This window comes from Myxocyprinus asiaticus, chromosome 23 (genome assembly GCF_019703515.2).
Source record: "Myxocyprinus asiaticus isolate MX2 ecotype Aquarium Trade chromosome 23, UBuf_Myxa_2, whole genome shotgun sequence".
Taxonomy (NCBI): Eukaryota; Metazoa; Chordata; class Actinopteri; order Cypriniformes; family Catostomidae; genus Myxocyprinus; species Myxocyprinus asiaticus.
In genome coordinates, this window is record NC_059366.1 from 8,426,520 (window position 1) to 8,442,546 (window position 16,027).

Below are 16,027 nucleotides of genomic sequence, written 5' to 3' on the forward strand. Positions count from 1 at the left end.
GTGCAACCTCTGGCCGGGGCCCCAGTTTACATGGCGCCCCTATGCGTTGCGTACCTCTGCATAATAATGCTATCGTATGGCTATCGTAAAGCTATTGTATGGCTTCATAAAGCGGTAGAATGCTATGCTAAAGCTATATGATTTGGTAAAGCAATCGCATAGCTACGTAAAGCTATCGTATTGCTATCATAAAGCTATCATATGGGTTTGTAAAGCTATCATATGACCATCGTAAAGCTATCGCATGGCTTGCTTAAGCTAACATATGGGTTGGTAAAAATATTGTATGGCTAATATAAACCAATTTTATGCCTTCGTAAAGCTATCGTTTTTTTATTGTAAAGCTATTGCATGGCTTGGTAAAGCTAGTGCATGGTTTCGTAAACCCTTACAAAAATCGAGAGTTCTGGCAAAATTGTTGCAAACTTGCTGTAAATTTGCTACTCTTTATTTTTATATGCAAATGAGCTTTGCGGCAAGCTCTTCATTGCCGCCAAAGGTTTGCTGCAGGTTCATCACTCTCAAACTAGCAAACATTTGCAGCGAAGTCTTAGTGTGTGTGTGCGTGTGTGTGTTTGTTCACATGTACATGAGGCCCTTTCCTTCCTCTGGCTCAGTGTATTGATTTAGTCACTCTGGTCTTAAGACGTGCCCTCACCTCCTCGCCCGTCCGCTCGCTCTCTCTTTCTCTCTCTCTCTCTCTCTCTGGTTAATTATTGAAGACGCCAGCTCAGGTTACCATATAAGGCTGACTCTTGGCTTTCACAGCATTATAAGGGGAAGAACAGGGGACAAGACTCACTCAGCTGTTTGCATTGCCAAGTTGAGTTCATTTGAAAGTAAACCAGGCTCAGGCCTAGGACTAGTGAAAATGCCTCAAGGGAAGACTTGAAATTCATTTTCTGTTCACTTTTTTGTCATCTGGTCATGTTTAAAATTTACGCTGTGAATATTGTGAGTTTTTTACTGCTTTTTGTGACATCATTGCAGCAAGTGATCATTTTGTTAAGCTGCAGATGAATGAAAATGAATCCAAATGGATTTGGAATGGATTTTGTTGGGTAAATTGGAAAAAAAGAGAGAGAGAGAGTGAGAGAGAGAGAGAGAAATTGCCTACAAATGGTTTTACAATACTTGATATACTTGAGTGTGTTTTTTCCAGTAAAAGGAACTTTAATACCAAACAGGTTGCCTGTTGTTTAATGTAAGAACTAAAAAGAACATGATTAAGGCAGATTTTCCCACACTTTTTTTCACCAAATAAACAAAAGAAAATTATTTATATTTATATTTGCACCAATATACTAATACATACTAATAAAAAACAATTTGTTACATATATTGTTACTAAAATACTTTAATATATGAAAAATGCCATGGGACCAATGGTGTGAGCTTGGGGCGGGACTATCTTTTAAGTTTGACCAATGAAAGACGGTAGGAGTGTTCGGGAAACCAGTTTGAACACAGTCGTTATTTCAACAATTCTCTTTGGTGCCCAAATTACACACTTCACCTTTTAATCAGATGATATTAAAGCATTTTTCCTTAAACTCTAAACCTCACGTGCAAGTCGCTTACAAAAAATTTGCATGTGAAAATTATCTGTGGCGAGTTTGCAGTGAACTCTATTGTTGTTAAGGTAATTTTATATTGCCCAGCCCTAATTTGGAGTTTGCCCCAGTCTCAACCCATCTCTTTCTTTCTCTTTCTTCCTCTCAGTGACAGTTACATTGTGCGCGTCAAAGCGGTGGTCATGACCCGAGATGACTCCAGTGGAGGTTGGCTGGCACAGGAAGGCGGAGGCCTCAGCAGGGTGGGCGTCTGTAAGGTGATGCCTGCTGAGCTGACCGGCTGCAGCGACTTCCTCATCCAGGGCGAGCGCCTCAGAGACAAGCAGGTGTGGTACCAGAATTCACAGTATTCCTCTCCATGGGGTGATTTACAGCCTGAGGAGTTTTGCATGCTAAGTTCTTTTCCAAGACAAATCGGGTTGCAAATCCATTTGTAATGTGATTTGCTAGATTTTCCCTGGCAGTGCTACAAAAGACTGTGAGCTCCGACTCTAAAATGTCCGTTTTCCTTGGCTGGCAGGTGATCTTGGAATGTTTTGTGAGGAAGGATCTGATCTACACCAAGGCCACACCCACATTTCACCACTGGAAGGTCGACAACAAAAAATGTGGCCTGACGTTCCAGAGCCCCGCAGATGCCCGTGCCTTTGACAGAGGTGTGCGGAAAGCCTTGGAGGACATAACAGAGGGTGAGAGCTTTTGAAAACACCACCTTAGAATTGGCCTAAATGCCTGTATCTGGGCTTTGAAAATTAAGCAGTTATTTCTCACCCAAATGACACTCCAAACCCGTGTTACTTTTTTTTCTTCTGTGGAAAAGAAATCTTCACACAAGATTTTTCCATATATCGAAAGTTATAATGTGACATGCTGTTAAGCTCCATAAAGGACAAAAAAATACCATAAAACCACAGTAAAAGTAGCCAATTTGACTCTACATGCACTATATTCCAAGTACGATCACTTTGTGTGATTAACGGAACGAAACTTAAGGAAACAGGTTCAATTTGGTCCTGTTCAATACAAATAAATCTCAGTAGACAACATATGTGGCATAATGTTGATTACCACAAAAAGATATTATGACTCGTCCCTCCTTTTCTTTAAAAAAAGCAAATATCGGGGTTCCAGTGAGGCACTCACAATGGAAGTGAATGGAGCCATTTTTTCAGCATTAAAATACTCACTTTTTCAAAAATATAGCCACAAGACATAATCAATATGCATGTAAATATGATTTTAGTGTGATAAAATTGCTAACTAACCTTTTTTGTGTAAAGTTATAGCCAATTGTACAACTTCATTGCCATGACGATGTAATGTCAACAAACCCTAAAATGACTGTTAAAATTACGATTTAAACAACTTTACAGCTCAAATAATACAGGAGTTTTAACAGAAGAATTAATGCAAGTGCTTTTATAAAATTATAAGCTTCACATTTCTGTGTTTAAACCCTCTAAAAATTTGCCTCATACACTTCCATTGCAAGTACCTCACTGTAACCTCGATTTTTGCCTTTTTTTAAAGATAAGGAGGGACGAGTCGAAATTATTTTTTGTGGTAATTAACATTATGCCACAAATGCTGTTGATTGAGCTTAACTTGTATTGAACCCGGAACACTCCTTTAAGTCATTCACTCTCAAATCAAATCATTGATCAACTCCTGATCGCAGCGCCCAAATCAAATATGGCGACTACGGCGCATACTGGATGTTAGTAACATCAAACAACAATGGCTCTTTTCTTTTTCTGTATTTGGGGTTTGGAGTCACTATTCACTTTCATCATATGGCAAAAAGTCATCTACTACACATCGGTAAACGCTCGACTGTTCCAACTTTTTTGGAGCGTGTTGCAATCATCTGATTTGAAATGAGTGTATATTCTCAAAAAATATACATTTAAATTCACAAGGACATACATCAAATAATGCTTTGTTGTAGTGTTTTCAGTGTAGCACAGGGTGAATCGAATTTACAAATCACTCCTTTTTGTTTTTATTAGAATTTTCCATACTCTCCCAACTTTTTCGAAATTAGGGTTGTAGAAAGAAAGATGCCGAAAATGTGTATACGTTGCACAGTATAGATATACTATATAGTGCAGAAATGGTAAAAGTAGTAGCAGTGGCAGTGTGCTATTCCGAACATAACCTTTTAGATTCAGTGTTGTCATTTCATTCTTTTGTCTATGAAAGTTGGTCAGGAAGTATAACTTTATGTATATAGCTCCTTATAAAATAGTGTTTACAAAGGGCAAAAATCATATCAAAACATACAAATGTTGTATACATACAGTAAAAGTAAAATAAGAGAATAAATTACATAATTAGACAAAATGCACAAAACACATAGAATAGTGCACAAACCCATTAAGGATTGAAGAGAATTAAATTGTTGGGAGTTTAATTAAATTAAATTTGTCTTTTTAGAAAGACAAATACGTATTCTCCTTGACAAGTACACTGCTCTGATGGCCCACAATCTTAAGTGAGTTACAAGGCTGTGAATGAACTATAACTAAAGGTATAAAAGGGTAAATAGGTTGTATATTAACGATGAGAATGTCATGAAAACAGGCTCCGCGATGCACTCTGGAGTATCTGGCTTGAGTTGTCAGTCTGCAGGATCTTGTGACCAACCTCAATCAGGAGCACTAACCGTCAGAATATGTGAAGGTCTGTCGAGTCACGTCTCCTGTTTCTGTGTGCTTTATTTTAGGTTCCACAACTTCCTCATCAACGCTCCAGAATGAAGCTGAACTTGGAGACGATGATGTGTTCACAGTAAGAGAGAATCATTTAATCCACCTCATATTATCCAACTTACAAATGAGTGAATATCACAAAAACATTGCATTCAAAATAAAAATAGAAATATATTTTACATAAAGAAATTAAGCCTATTTTTAGTAACCTTATGATTTAGTGCATTGTCACCCTATTTTCCCCAAATTCTCATTACTGTAATGCAACTACAATGTTTTATGTTTGAGTTTGTTTGTAATTCCCATTATTTACAGTGGTAATTCTCATAGTGCAATACACAAATTTTTACTGTAACACAATGTATTTTTTGTTTGTTTAAATCAGCACAGACGCAGTGCAGAAAGTCCTGCAATAATGCATAACTATTTTATAATTTAAATAGTATATCAGTATTTGTGTCACACTAATGCAAATTAGATTTTTTCAGCATTGGGGAAATTGTATTTGCCATGAAAATAGTCAAAATGCAAAATGCAAAAAAAAAACATATATATATACACACACACTACTGGTCAAAAGTTTTGAAACACTTGGCTGAAATTTTCTCTTGATCTTAAAAATCTTTTGATCTGGAGGCGTATGCTTAAATGTTTGAAATTAGATTTGTAGACAAAAATATAATTGTGCCACCATATTCATTTATTTCATTATAAAACTAAAATGTAATAATAAAAAAAAAAAGTTTGGACCAAATAATAAAGAAAAGCAGCCAATAAGTGCCCAACATAGATGGGAACTCCTTCAATACTGTTTAAAAAGCATCCCAGGGTGATACCTCAAGAAGTTGGTTGAGAAAATGTCAAGAGTACATTTCTGCAAATTCTAGGTAAAGGGTGACTACTCTGAAGATGCTAAAATATAACACAGTTTTGATTTATTTTGGATTTTGTTTAGTCACAACATAATTCCCATAGTTCCATTTATGTTATTCCATAGTTTTGATGACTTTACTATTATTCTAAATTGTGAAAGAAATTATAATATAGAATGAGTGTTTCAAAACTTTTGACCGGTAGTGTGTGTATATATATATATAAATGATTAATGGTCCCGGAAATAGGCCTCATTTTTTAAGCAAAATATAATTTCTTATAAAGCCTAATTCTTTTGATTTTGGGTTGAATTAAGACCCGGGCATGTTCTTGAGATGTTACTTCAGATTCACCCCTACTTATTTGTAATGATTATTGTTTTAAACTATATGTGCACTGAAGGCATGTATATTTTGTAAGTAATGTTTAGTAACTTCCTCTCCCCTTCCTTTCCGCTTTCATGTCTGTGGGTTTTGTTTGAGTGAAGCGTCCCAGAAAGGCCTTGTGATATTTTTAGCCGAGACTGTTGTGGAAGAGATGGGCCTTTGTTTTCTGAAGATGGTGGATGTGATAGCAGGCTGGTTTCCTGTGGCGATTTCTGAGCAGACTATACCGCTGCTTGGCTTTTGCCCACTCACTGTTCTTTTGTCACAGGAGAGCAGGAGCAGCAGGCAGGGTCAGGAGATGACTTCCTGTTCTCCCTAGTAAAACTATCATTAGCAGCTGCTTCCTAGCTAACTGCCATCCTGATTTACTGCCGCCCTGGGTGAAGGAGGGGGGCATACACAGGGGAAGCCTCACGGCTCGTCTTTCATTCGCTGACTGTCTCGCTTTCAGGCCAAAAAGGTAGACTGCTAAGATAAGGACCTCGAGCTCTAAAGGAAACTTAATCCAGCACTTCTTTCCGTCCTGGAATTTATGCCCTTCTAGTGCTGTTGGGTGTGTCCCTGCAATAGGGAAACAGAATGAAGTTTTAGATTTACTATTAAGCAGGGTTGGGCAAAATTCAGAATTTAAAGGTTAAGCGTGTTATTTTTTTCTGTGTTAAAATGCTTATGCATATTCCAAGTTATCATGGAGAGGCAACTAACCTCTCAAGAAGCAAGTAATTTGTAGGTCTGAAAAGTGTAAAGTCTGTGGCTTTAAGTAGCTATAAGAACATTGCTTTGTTTGTTTGAGCATTCGGACTTGCCCGACACAGCAACATTGGCTCAACCAAAGGTGTGAGTTTGGGTCGGGACTGTTTGTTTGTGGACCAATGGCAGATAGGGAGAGTGTTTAAAAGTTAAAAATCATTATTTTTGCTATTTCTTTTGGCAGCACAGAAATTACACACTTTAAATACGCTCCCTTTGAATTCATGAGTTGGAATTTTAATTAAGTTGGCCACTCCCCACAGAATGCTGAATTTGAATTGGAGTGACAGGAAAAATTTTGTACATTTTTGCAAAATTTTGCAATACAAAGAAATTCAACAGTCACACAACAGAGGAATTTAATTAGTCCAACACAAGATTTGTTAGAGCATTCTGGGAAATGAAGTATTCTTCTAGCATGGAGAAAGTTCATATTTATACTGTATATACTAGATAGACGGATGGACGGATGGACAGACAGACAGATAGATACAGTTGAATTCAGAAGTTTAACCACTCCACAGATTTAATATTAGCAAACTATAGTTTTGGCAAGTCATTTAGGACATCTACTTTGTGCATGACACAGGTAATTTTTCCAACAATTGTTTACAGACAGATTGTTTCACTTTTAATTGACTATATCACAATTCCAGTGGGTCAGAACTTTACATACACTAAGTTAACTGTGCTTTTAAGCAGCTTGGAAAAGTCCACAAAATGATGTCAAGACTTTAGACAATTAGCCAATTAGCTTCTGATAGGAGTACTGAATTGGAGGTGTACCTGTGGAGGTATTTTAAGGCCTACTTTCAAACTGCGTGCCTCTTTGCTTGACATCATGGGAAAATCAAAAGAAATCAGCCAAGACCTCAGAAAAACATTTGTGGACCTCCACAAGTCTGGTTCATCCTTGGGAGCAATTTCCAAACACCTGAAGGTACCACGTTCATCTGTACAAACAATAGTATGAAATTATTAACACCATGGGATCACACAGCCATCAAACTGCTCAGGAAGGAGATGTATTCTGTATCCTAGAGATGAATGTACTTTGGAGCGAAAAGTGCAAATCAATCCCAGAGCAACAGCAAAAGATCCTTGTGAAGATGCTGGAGGAAACAGGTAGACAGGTATCTATATCCACAGTAAAACAAGTCCTATATCGACATAACCTGAAAGGCTGCTCAGCAAGGAAGAAGCCACAGCTCCAAAACCACCATAAAAAAGCCAGACTACAGTTTGCAAGTACACATGGGGAAAAAGATCTTTCTTTTTGGAGAAATGTCCTCTGGTCAAATGAAACAAAAATTGAACTGTTTGGCCATAATGACCATCGTTATGTTTGGAGTAAAAAGGGTGAGGCTTGTAAGCCGAAAAACACCATCCCAGCATCATGTTGTGGGGGTGCATTGCGGCAAGAGGAACTGGTGCACTTCACAAAATAGATGGCATCATGAGGAAGGAAAATGATGTGGATATATTGAAGCAAAATCTCAAGACATCAACCAGGAAGTTAAAGCTTGGTCGCAAATGGGTCTTCCAAATATACAATGACCCCAAGCATACCTCCAAAGTTGTGGCAAAATGGCTTAAGGACAACAAAGTCAAAGTATTGGAGTGGCCATCACAAAGCCCTGACCTCAGTCCGAAAGAAAATTTGTGGGCAGATCTAAAAAAAGCATGTGCGTGCAAGGAGGCCTACAAACCTGACTCAGTTACACCAGTTCTGTCTGGAAGAATGGGCCAAAATTCCAGCAACGTATTGTGAGAAGCTTGTGGAAGGCTACCCAAAACATTTGACCAAAGTTAAACAATTTAAAGGCAATGCTACCACATACTAACAAAGTGTATGTAAACTTCTGACCCACTGGGAATGTGATGAAAGAAATAAAAACTGAAATAAATCATTCTCTCTACTATTATTCTTACATTTCACATTCTTAAAATAAAGTAGTGATCCTAACTGACCTAAGACAGGGAATGTTTTCTATGATTAAATATCAGGAATTGTGAAAAACTGAGTTTAAATGTATTTGGCTAATGTGTATGTAAACTTTTGTCTTCAACTGTAGATAGACAGATAGATAGATAGTATATTATTTTATTAATATAAACTTATTTCTATAAATTTCTCTTAATTCTATTAACTTCTCTTTCTATTTTTATTCATTTCTAATTCAGATTTTAATTCTGCATCCTGTTTGTTACATCAATTCAAATTCAGGCACTGAATGTGTCTCAGACACACTTGGAAGCGAGTGGACACACACACTTCCACGTGAGACTGGTGGTACAGTTGTTGGGCCGGTTCCTGGTGTTGATGACCTTTCCATATATTGCCGTGTGAGGCAAGTGGCCACAGACAGCAGAAATGTGGGTCTGGATTTACAGCTCAGGGTGATTATGTCTAGGGTGCTGTTCCTCTGTTGGGATGTACATTCCTCCTGATGTTTCCTTGTGAACTAACCTATACTTAACCTCAGCTCATTTTAGCTCATTCAGATCAGGGAAAGGACTTGCTCTTGGGCGTTTAGCAGGGTGTGTCTTTCATGCGCTGAGAGAGGACTGGTTTTGGGGAGGTTGTGCTCACAACACCTTGATCTTGAATTGTTCAGAAATGACATTTCCTGGAAAAGAAAGGATTTGGGACATGGATATGACAAAACAGCTTGGGGAGTCCTAAAGTGGAATGGATTTTTTGATTTCACAGACATTTCTTGCTTTGGCTTCACCCTGTTTTCACCCTCATTTCGCTTTCTTTTCATGTTGCATTGTCAGTCTTAGGCAGTCTTTCGGGTATAAATCAATGGGTAACACGTTACAAGAAATCAAATTAGTAATTAAAGCATACTTCCATTGTTACGTGCTGTTCACACTGGACATATGTATGTGTTAAAAACAGAAGGTTCATGTAATTCCCCATATCACATACAAAATATAAACACTCAGAACACTTGTCCATATGTAAATATACTTATCCTGCTCCAAATTAAATTGGCACTTATTTTACTTTGATTCTAAAGATGAGCTATTTTTAACGGCACAATATCTTAAAAATGCAAATTTGATGTGAGACAGAAAAATTGTGAGATATGCCGTAATGGACACAGATGTTTGTCTAGCTGGTTGTGCTCACGAAAGACGTTCATCTCAATGTGATCACACGGGAAGTCGGCATGTTGTTTCCGAGAGTTCCAGTACCCTAGGATCAGCCACACTATGCAGACTCAGTGACAAACTTCATCTCCCATCAGACATTTTTGCACCGGCTCAAGTGTGTTTGATTTCCCTTGTGGCACGACCAGAAACGGGAGACCCGGGTTTGGATCCCATGTTAAAACCTGGAAGTAATCGCGTTCACACAATCAGTGATGAACATGAATCGGAGATTGCATTTTTCCCTCTAATATAAAATGTTTACTCTACTGATTGTTTGGTTTAGGTATGGGGTTGGGGTTTGGTATTCCTCTTCACTGTATTACATAACCTGGTCTCATGAAATTTCCGTGAACATTGCAAAGTTTTTACAAAACTGAAACTACGTTCTTCATTCCACGTTTGGCTGCAGTTTTAAAGCGAAATGTCCAGCGGAGGGTGCCAAAACCGAGCGAAATGAGGTTGTAATCAGACAAGGTTTTTAAGGTGAATTTTAGATGGAGGTTTTAATGAGTAAAACGTACCTCTCTGACCTAAAACTGTACACTATACCTAACTGATAGTGTCCGGAAAGATAAATGAGAGTTTAACAAAACAGACATCCTTACCCTTAATCAACACCTAATCCTAACCGATAGTGTTTTAAAATGCAAATTTGAAAAAACTGAAGCAACCATTTAATTCCTTTTCGCTTCTGTGCTACATTCAATTTTGTGCACACTCAAAGTCCAATGCACTTTTTTCAGGTGATAACCGTTTAAACAGGTGAGCTACCAAGCAAGCTAACAATATAGACATAAGTGTGAATATGTAGGTGGGTCTGTAGTACAAGTGTTAAAATGTATTGTTTTTAAATCCTGCATTAAAGTAAAAGTGTTTTGATATCATATCATAGTGGGGGTTGAGTAATAGAGTGGAAAATAAATTTTTCATAATGTCATAATCATTTTACTTGTGATTTGTGTGACAATAAATAAAATACAGTTGTTGTAGCACCTCTGGTGTTCATTTCACCAGGAAACTGCAGCAAAATGTAGAAAGCAGCACATAAAAATGTATGTAGAGTAACGTTCATTCAATGAGACCAGGCTTGTATTACAGCCTGTACAGCTGAAAATAACTCACTTCACAACTTGCTTTTGGCACCCCTCCGTTTTCAAGTTTTTGACATTTCACCCGAAAAATGGATCTCACACATGCCCATACGCCCGAAAACACTTATGGCTTTGGCCACTGGGGGCAGTGTTTCGATTTTTCAGTTAAGCACACCTATTTTAGCTACAGAAAAGTCACTTTCACTGTGAGATGAGTCTGTTCGTCTAGCTGCTTGTGCTCATGAAGAAATGGTGTGATGTGCCGTAATGGTCAGAGACGACCCTCTAGTGCAACAATAAAAAACTCACACATGGAATGTAAAAGTGTGTCTGTATGAATGGGCCCTTAAGTATGTTATGTAATTTAATTACTTTTAGAAAAAACAATGTTAAATAGCACTTAACTTTTAAATTTACACCTTAATGTCTGTTACATTTTCAAACAAGTAACATGGGTTACTTTTCTAAATATTTATTTTATTTACTGACAAACACAATTGAAAGCATGTTCCTTCCCCATAATTTATTCTCATAGGTTTATGCATTGTGCGACACATTATGTCTACACTGCAAGCAACTCTGATGTAACAATTCTAGATGGCTGGCATCATAATCAATGAACATGATTGCAAAGTTTAGCAATCAGCACAACGTCTGCAGGGGTAAAGTAATTGCATGGAAACTATGTTGGGGTGATAAACACTTCCATGTCAAGAGCAAAACGTTATATTTCGACGATGTGACAATTTGTTAGTAAGTAGTTATTGGAAGTGACACGTTATTTTAAAAGAATGTTGGGCAACACTGGTCGGAGGGCTATACACTTGCTAGATCACTCACTACATTGAGCTGACAGGCAGAACAGTGGATTCAGCACCCAGTGAGTCATCAACACTCTTCAGCAGAGCAGCAGTCTCTAGCCCCCTGATCTACTGCGCTTCCGCCCTCTAGCATAATTCTGACATAACTCCATCATTGTAACGTCACCGACCGTGACACAAGCAGTGTTTTCTGATACGATCTAAAAATGTCATAATGGCTATGATGAGTCATCAGTTGCAAAGCAAAATTAGTAATTTTGTTTTGAATTTGATACTGGCGAGTATCGGTGTACTCATAGTTTTGCATACAGAGAGAGACTGGTCAAATTAGCTTGGCATCATTGACTTTCTTTTTAGCTTATTATCAAAGAGTTTAAAGGGATAGTTTACCTAAAATTGTATGTTTTGTCATTTCGACCCAAACCGTTACCCTCTTCTTTCATCCATGAAACACAAAAGGAGATGTTAAGCAGAATGTCTGTGCTGTTGTTTTTCTAGTAGAGTAAGGTACTCTAGTTTCAGACTATTTGGGTTGTGTGGTGTGTGTGATGATAGAAATATACTGTATAAATAATAATAATAATAAAAAAAAAAAAACTTCCTGTACAGCAGTTGAGCAGGATAAGGCTTTGCTGTATAGAGAGCTCACAGCTAGGGCCCTGGAGGATGCTCAAAGGAAGTGGGATGTGAAAGACTAACAGTTCTGGGAAGAGGGGGAAAAAATAAGGTGGAAAGTATCAATGCTCCTTTATGCTAGTAGTAGAGTACCTTTATTCCTTTATCCTCTCTGGTCCTTAGCAGTACTGGGCATCTGTGTGTGGACTATGTGTATGTAAAGTCTCACAGCACTGGAAAAGCTGCCAGTGCCCTTCCACCCTCTGGGCTTCCTGCTTCATATGCAAGGTGGCAAATTACAGGCAATTTTACTTGGCACATTTTTCACTCTCTGGATTGTCTTATTGAGGAATTGTAAAGATTGAAAGCACCATAAAAACCTTGTTGTGAATGGTGTGGGATCCTTTGGAGAATAGAAAACTTTCTTCACAAAGCAACCCTTCAAAGGTAGCATCTAGCATGCAGGTAGCCATGCACACACTGACCACACTCGTATGTGAACGGCAGGCATTAGGTTAAGATCAAATCTGATTGCTTGCGGTGGACCTGAACAGCAGGAAAGCTTTGACGGACAGCTGTAAAGGAAGAAATGCTGAAACCTACAAAACTAACCTTTAAAGTCACAACTTGTCAAGCATGCAGCCCTTCAGATGTTCTTCTGACAGGCAGAGCAACTATCAGAAGAGTTTGCCCTTAAAAGTTAAGCTACACACAGTTCAAATGAAAATGTAAAACTTGTTAGTGATGCTTGATAAGTATAGATACATAAAGGCTTGCCAACTTTTTGCCACATGAATATGGGGCACAATTTCTAGAGCTTCATTTACAGGAGAGTAGGGCTTTTTAGCCATGATGTCAATTTGTAGGTCAACTCGGAAGGGTAATTCGAAATGAATTAGGAATCAGGAATTTCCTATGGGTTTTTAGAATAGGGATTTTCTAATTACAAGAAAAATAAGATTTGTGTTGAAAATTAATTGAAGAGACTTTTACGTTTTGTTCTAGAACATAAATTAAACAGTCATGTCTAAATTGTGGACTTTGAAGCCGTTGTCTTTTAAAAATGCATTTTGCTAACCTGTCGCTAAAAAAGGACTATAAGTGTCGTCCATTTTATAAAGCACACAGCTCCCATGCAGATGATAGTTGTAGTCCTTAATTAACATTGTGATAGCAAAATGTGTTTAAAAAAAACACACACAATAGCTTCAAAATTAGCGTTAGATGTATGACTGTGTGTAATTTATGAGCAAAATGTGAAAGTCTCTTGTAGTATTTTTAACACTACAGGCCTTGTTTTACTCATCCCAGATAGCACATGTACGTGTCCGAGATGTCTGTTTTAGAGCTTTTCACCTGGAAAGCATCACATTCTAAATAACATCTGCTAAACATCTTAAAATGATCATATTTACAAACATTCTTAATCATAAACATCTTATTGACATCCAAGAGGAAGTGTCTTTTAGAAGTATTGCAGATGAGCAAATAAATAAATAAATCTTCCAGATGTAAACATACATCAAATAGACATCTAGGTGATGTAAGTGTGCTATCAGGTATACCTTTATATCTAAAACTGCCATTATAAAAACCCAAAAGAAATTCCTGAGGGAACCCATGGCTTGAAAATTCGAATCGTCTTGCAGGTTTTTGGACTACTATCTGAACAGCTCTATAGGCATCCTGTATGGGAGGTCTTCAATTCGGCCAAAATGCAGAACGTCTTGGCTAATACGGGACAGTTGGCAACCCTATTGCTAAGGTTTGCCTAATCTCATATTTAGAGTTAGGGATTTAACAAATAGAGGTCGACCAATATATCGATTTTGCCGATTAATCGACACTAATAACAGATTTCTGGAACTATCGGTTATCGGCAAAAATCCACAACGATAGTTTTTCCCCATTGCGTCCGGTGCTGGAATGGCTGGGAAGGGTCTGAGAGTGGCCTCTAGAGGTGAAATAAAAACGATCACTTCACTGATGCCTTGTGGTGTTTGTTTTGACACTCTGCATGGAGCGGAACATCAAAAATCAAAACATCAACAACGAAAAGGTATGTATACAGTACACTACAGTATACGTTGTCATATCATTATAAAGTAATTTATATTTAGCAGTTTATATCCAGCTGGTCACGTTTATCCATTCGTTAGCCAGCTAAGTTGCATATTTAAAGCTAGTGATGTGAGAAAGCAAATTAATATCTTCATGCAGCCGAGAGAAACGTATAAACAAATCAGAAACGCATCTGATTTCAATTAAATTTTTTTATCCTCACTGTAATACGATGACTTAAGATCGCTCCCATTCTTGCGCTAAAAAAGGCTAGACACAGCGCAACAAATACAGTTTAACAGAAAGCAGGTGTCTCAGTATGCTTTTAAAGTTATTTTTAATTAGACACATCATCTAAAAAAACAGCGCTCCTGCATGAGACACTGAATAAACAAAAACAAAGGGAAACAAAGAAGTTTGTCTAGCGCATAGAAAAACAAATGGATGGTTGCAAAAGTGTTCGGTGTGAACAGCCCCTTTCAGTTGGTGCAGGTCTTTGGCCATTGTGTCTTGCTCTCTTATAAATGTTTCTCAGATTAAGCAATGAGTTGTTTAAATGCTTTATCAGGAAAGATGTTCAACTTGGAAATGTTTGTCTTGAGATTTTTGCATTCGGTTCCAGACTGTTGTGTTCCGCTTATTGAACAGCCCCTGGCCTGGGCTTATAGTCTGAGCCGCTTCACCACCGAGTTCAGCCGAATACCACTGCTGTCTGTGAATATTGCTACTTTACATACTGTAATGAATAAAAAACAATGTGGTATTTTGCTGTTATTATGAAGTTTAAGTCTGGAGTAGTAGGAATCAGTGCAAGTGTAACACTATGTGAACTGTATATTGAAGCATTTTACCCCCTCATTTTACATTTGACTTAACATTTGAGAATATGGACCGACTAAAACTTTTTTATGTATTTATTTTATGCACATTAGTTGAAAATGAAATGCTCTTTTTTTAACAGCCAGGATAGGAATTGTCTATCTATGCAATAATATAACAGTGCTGAATGGTTTATGTATTTATTGCTCCCTCCTGTGGACTAAGGAAACAACGTCAATTTAAAAATCAGCTGACTTTAAAATTCGAATATTAGTTCATATATATTTATATATTTATTTCATATAAAAAAGTACAATACATTTTCATGGTTCAGTCAGCTCTGTTTATTTTTGTAATAAAATTCAGCACTATTTTACTTTGAGTGTTATATTTTTCATTCAGTTTCAATTTTAAAAATTATCGGTTGATTAATCGGTTATCAGCAAGTACTGCCCAACTTAGTTATCGGTAAAATCCACTATCAGTCGACCTCTATTAACAAACCCTTAGTGTTAACTTTGATGTGTAAAGGCCTGAGTATACTTCAGTTATCACTCCACACACAGTATGCTTGACCCAAATTTCGTCATCAGCACAGTCCGTGCGGCCTGACCGTTCACGGCCCAGATTTTCTCGACTCTGCGGACGCGTCCTCATCTGTGCGCATTGTCAGCGCATTTGCCGGCCATTGAACTGTAATAAAAGAGTATCACAAAGCAGCTGTAGTGGGCATGCATCAAACGCATTCGTATTCGCTCGCGGTCAGAAGAGTATACTCAGAAAGGCAACACGGGCGGCCGGGCACAATCCGATCCGGAATGCAGAAAAGTGTACACGGGCTTTAACTCCTCCCACATAATTTGTGCAAAGGACATAAATGAAACCTCAAATTGTGCGGCTTGTTGTGGAGGGGTGTGCTATAACTTTTCTAAGCAATTGGACAAATTTTCATCTGGTGGATGATAACATGCTAATCGACTTACATTGAAGGAGGTATCTGAGCCGTATCTAGGGACCAGAATCTCATAGAGACTTGGGGATGGGCTATTTAACTTGGGCCAGTGAGCAGCCACCCAGAACATCCTAGTAACCACTTTACAACCTCCAGGTAACCACCCCAAAAAAAACCAGAACCCATATAGTAAGGCCCTGTCAACCATCCTG

General features: G+C 37.9%; 1 protein-coding gene across 3 annotated transcripts in view; it reads left to right on the plus strand.

Moving 5' to 3' along the window:
• The window catches only part of LOC127413937 (sprouty-related, EVH1 domain-containing protein 2), a 63,286-nt gene that overhangs the window by 23,564 nt on the left and 23,695 nt on the right, over positions 1-16,027 (plus strand). For all 3 annotated transcript variants that reach the window (XR_007892712.1, XM_051651518.1, XM_051651517.1), the window contains exons 2-4: positions 1,723-1,900; positions 2,095-2,263; positions 4,300-4,364. Coding sequence is in view for 2 of the 3 variants with exons in the window: in XM_051651518.1 (XP_051507478.1) it covers positions 1,723-1,900; positions 2,095-2,263; positions 4,300-4,364 (412 nt within the window). In the remaining variant the exon portion in view is untranslated. The remainder of the gene's footprint in view (positions 1-1,722; positions 1,901-2,094; positions 2,264-4,299; positions 4,365-16,027) is intronic.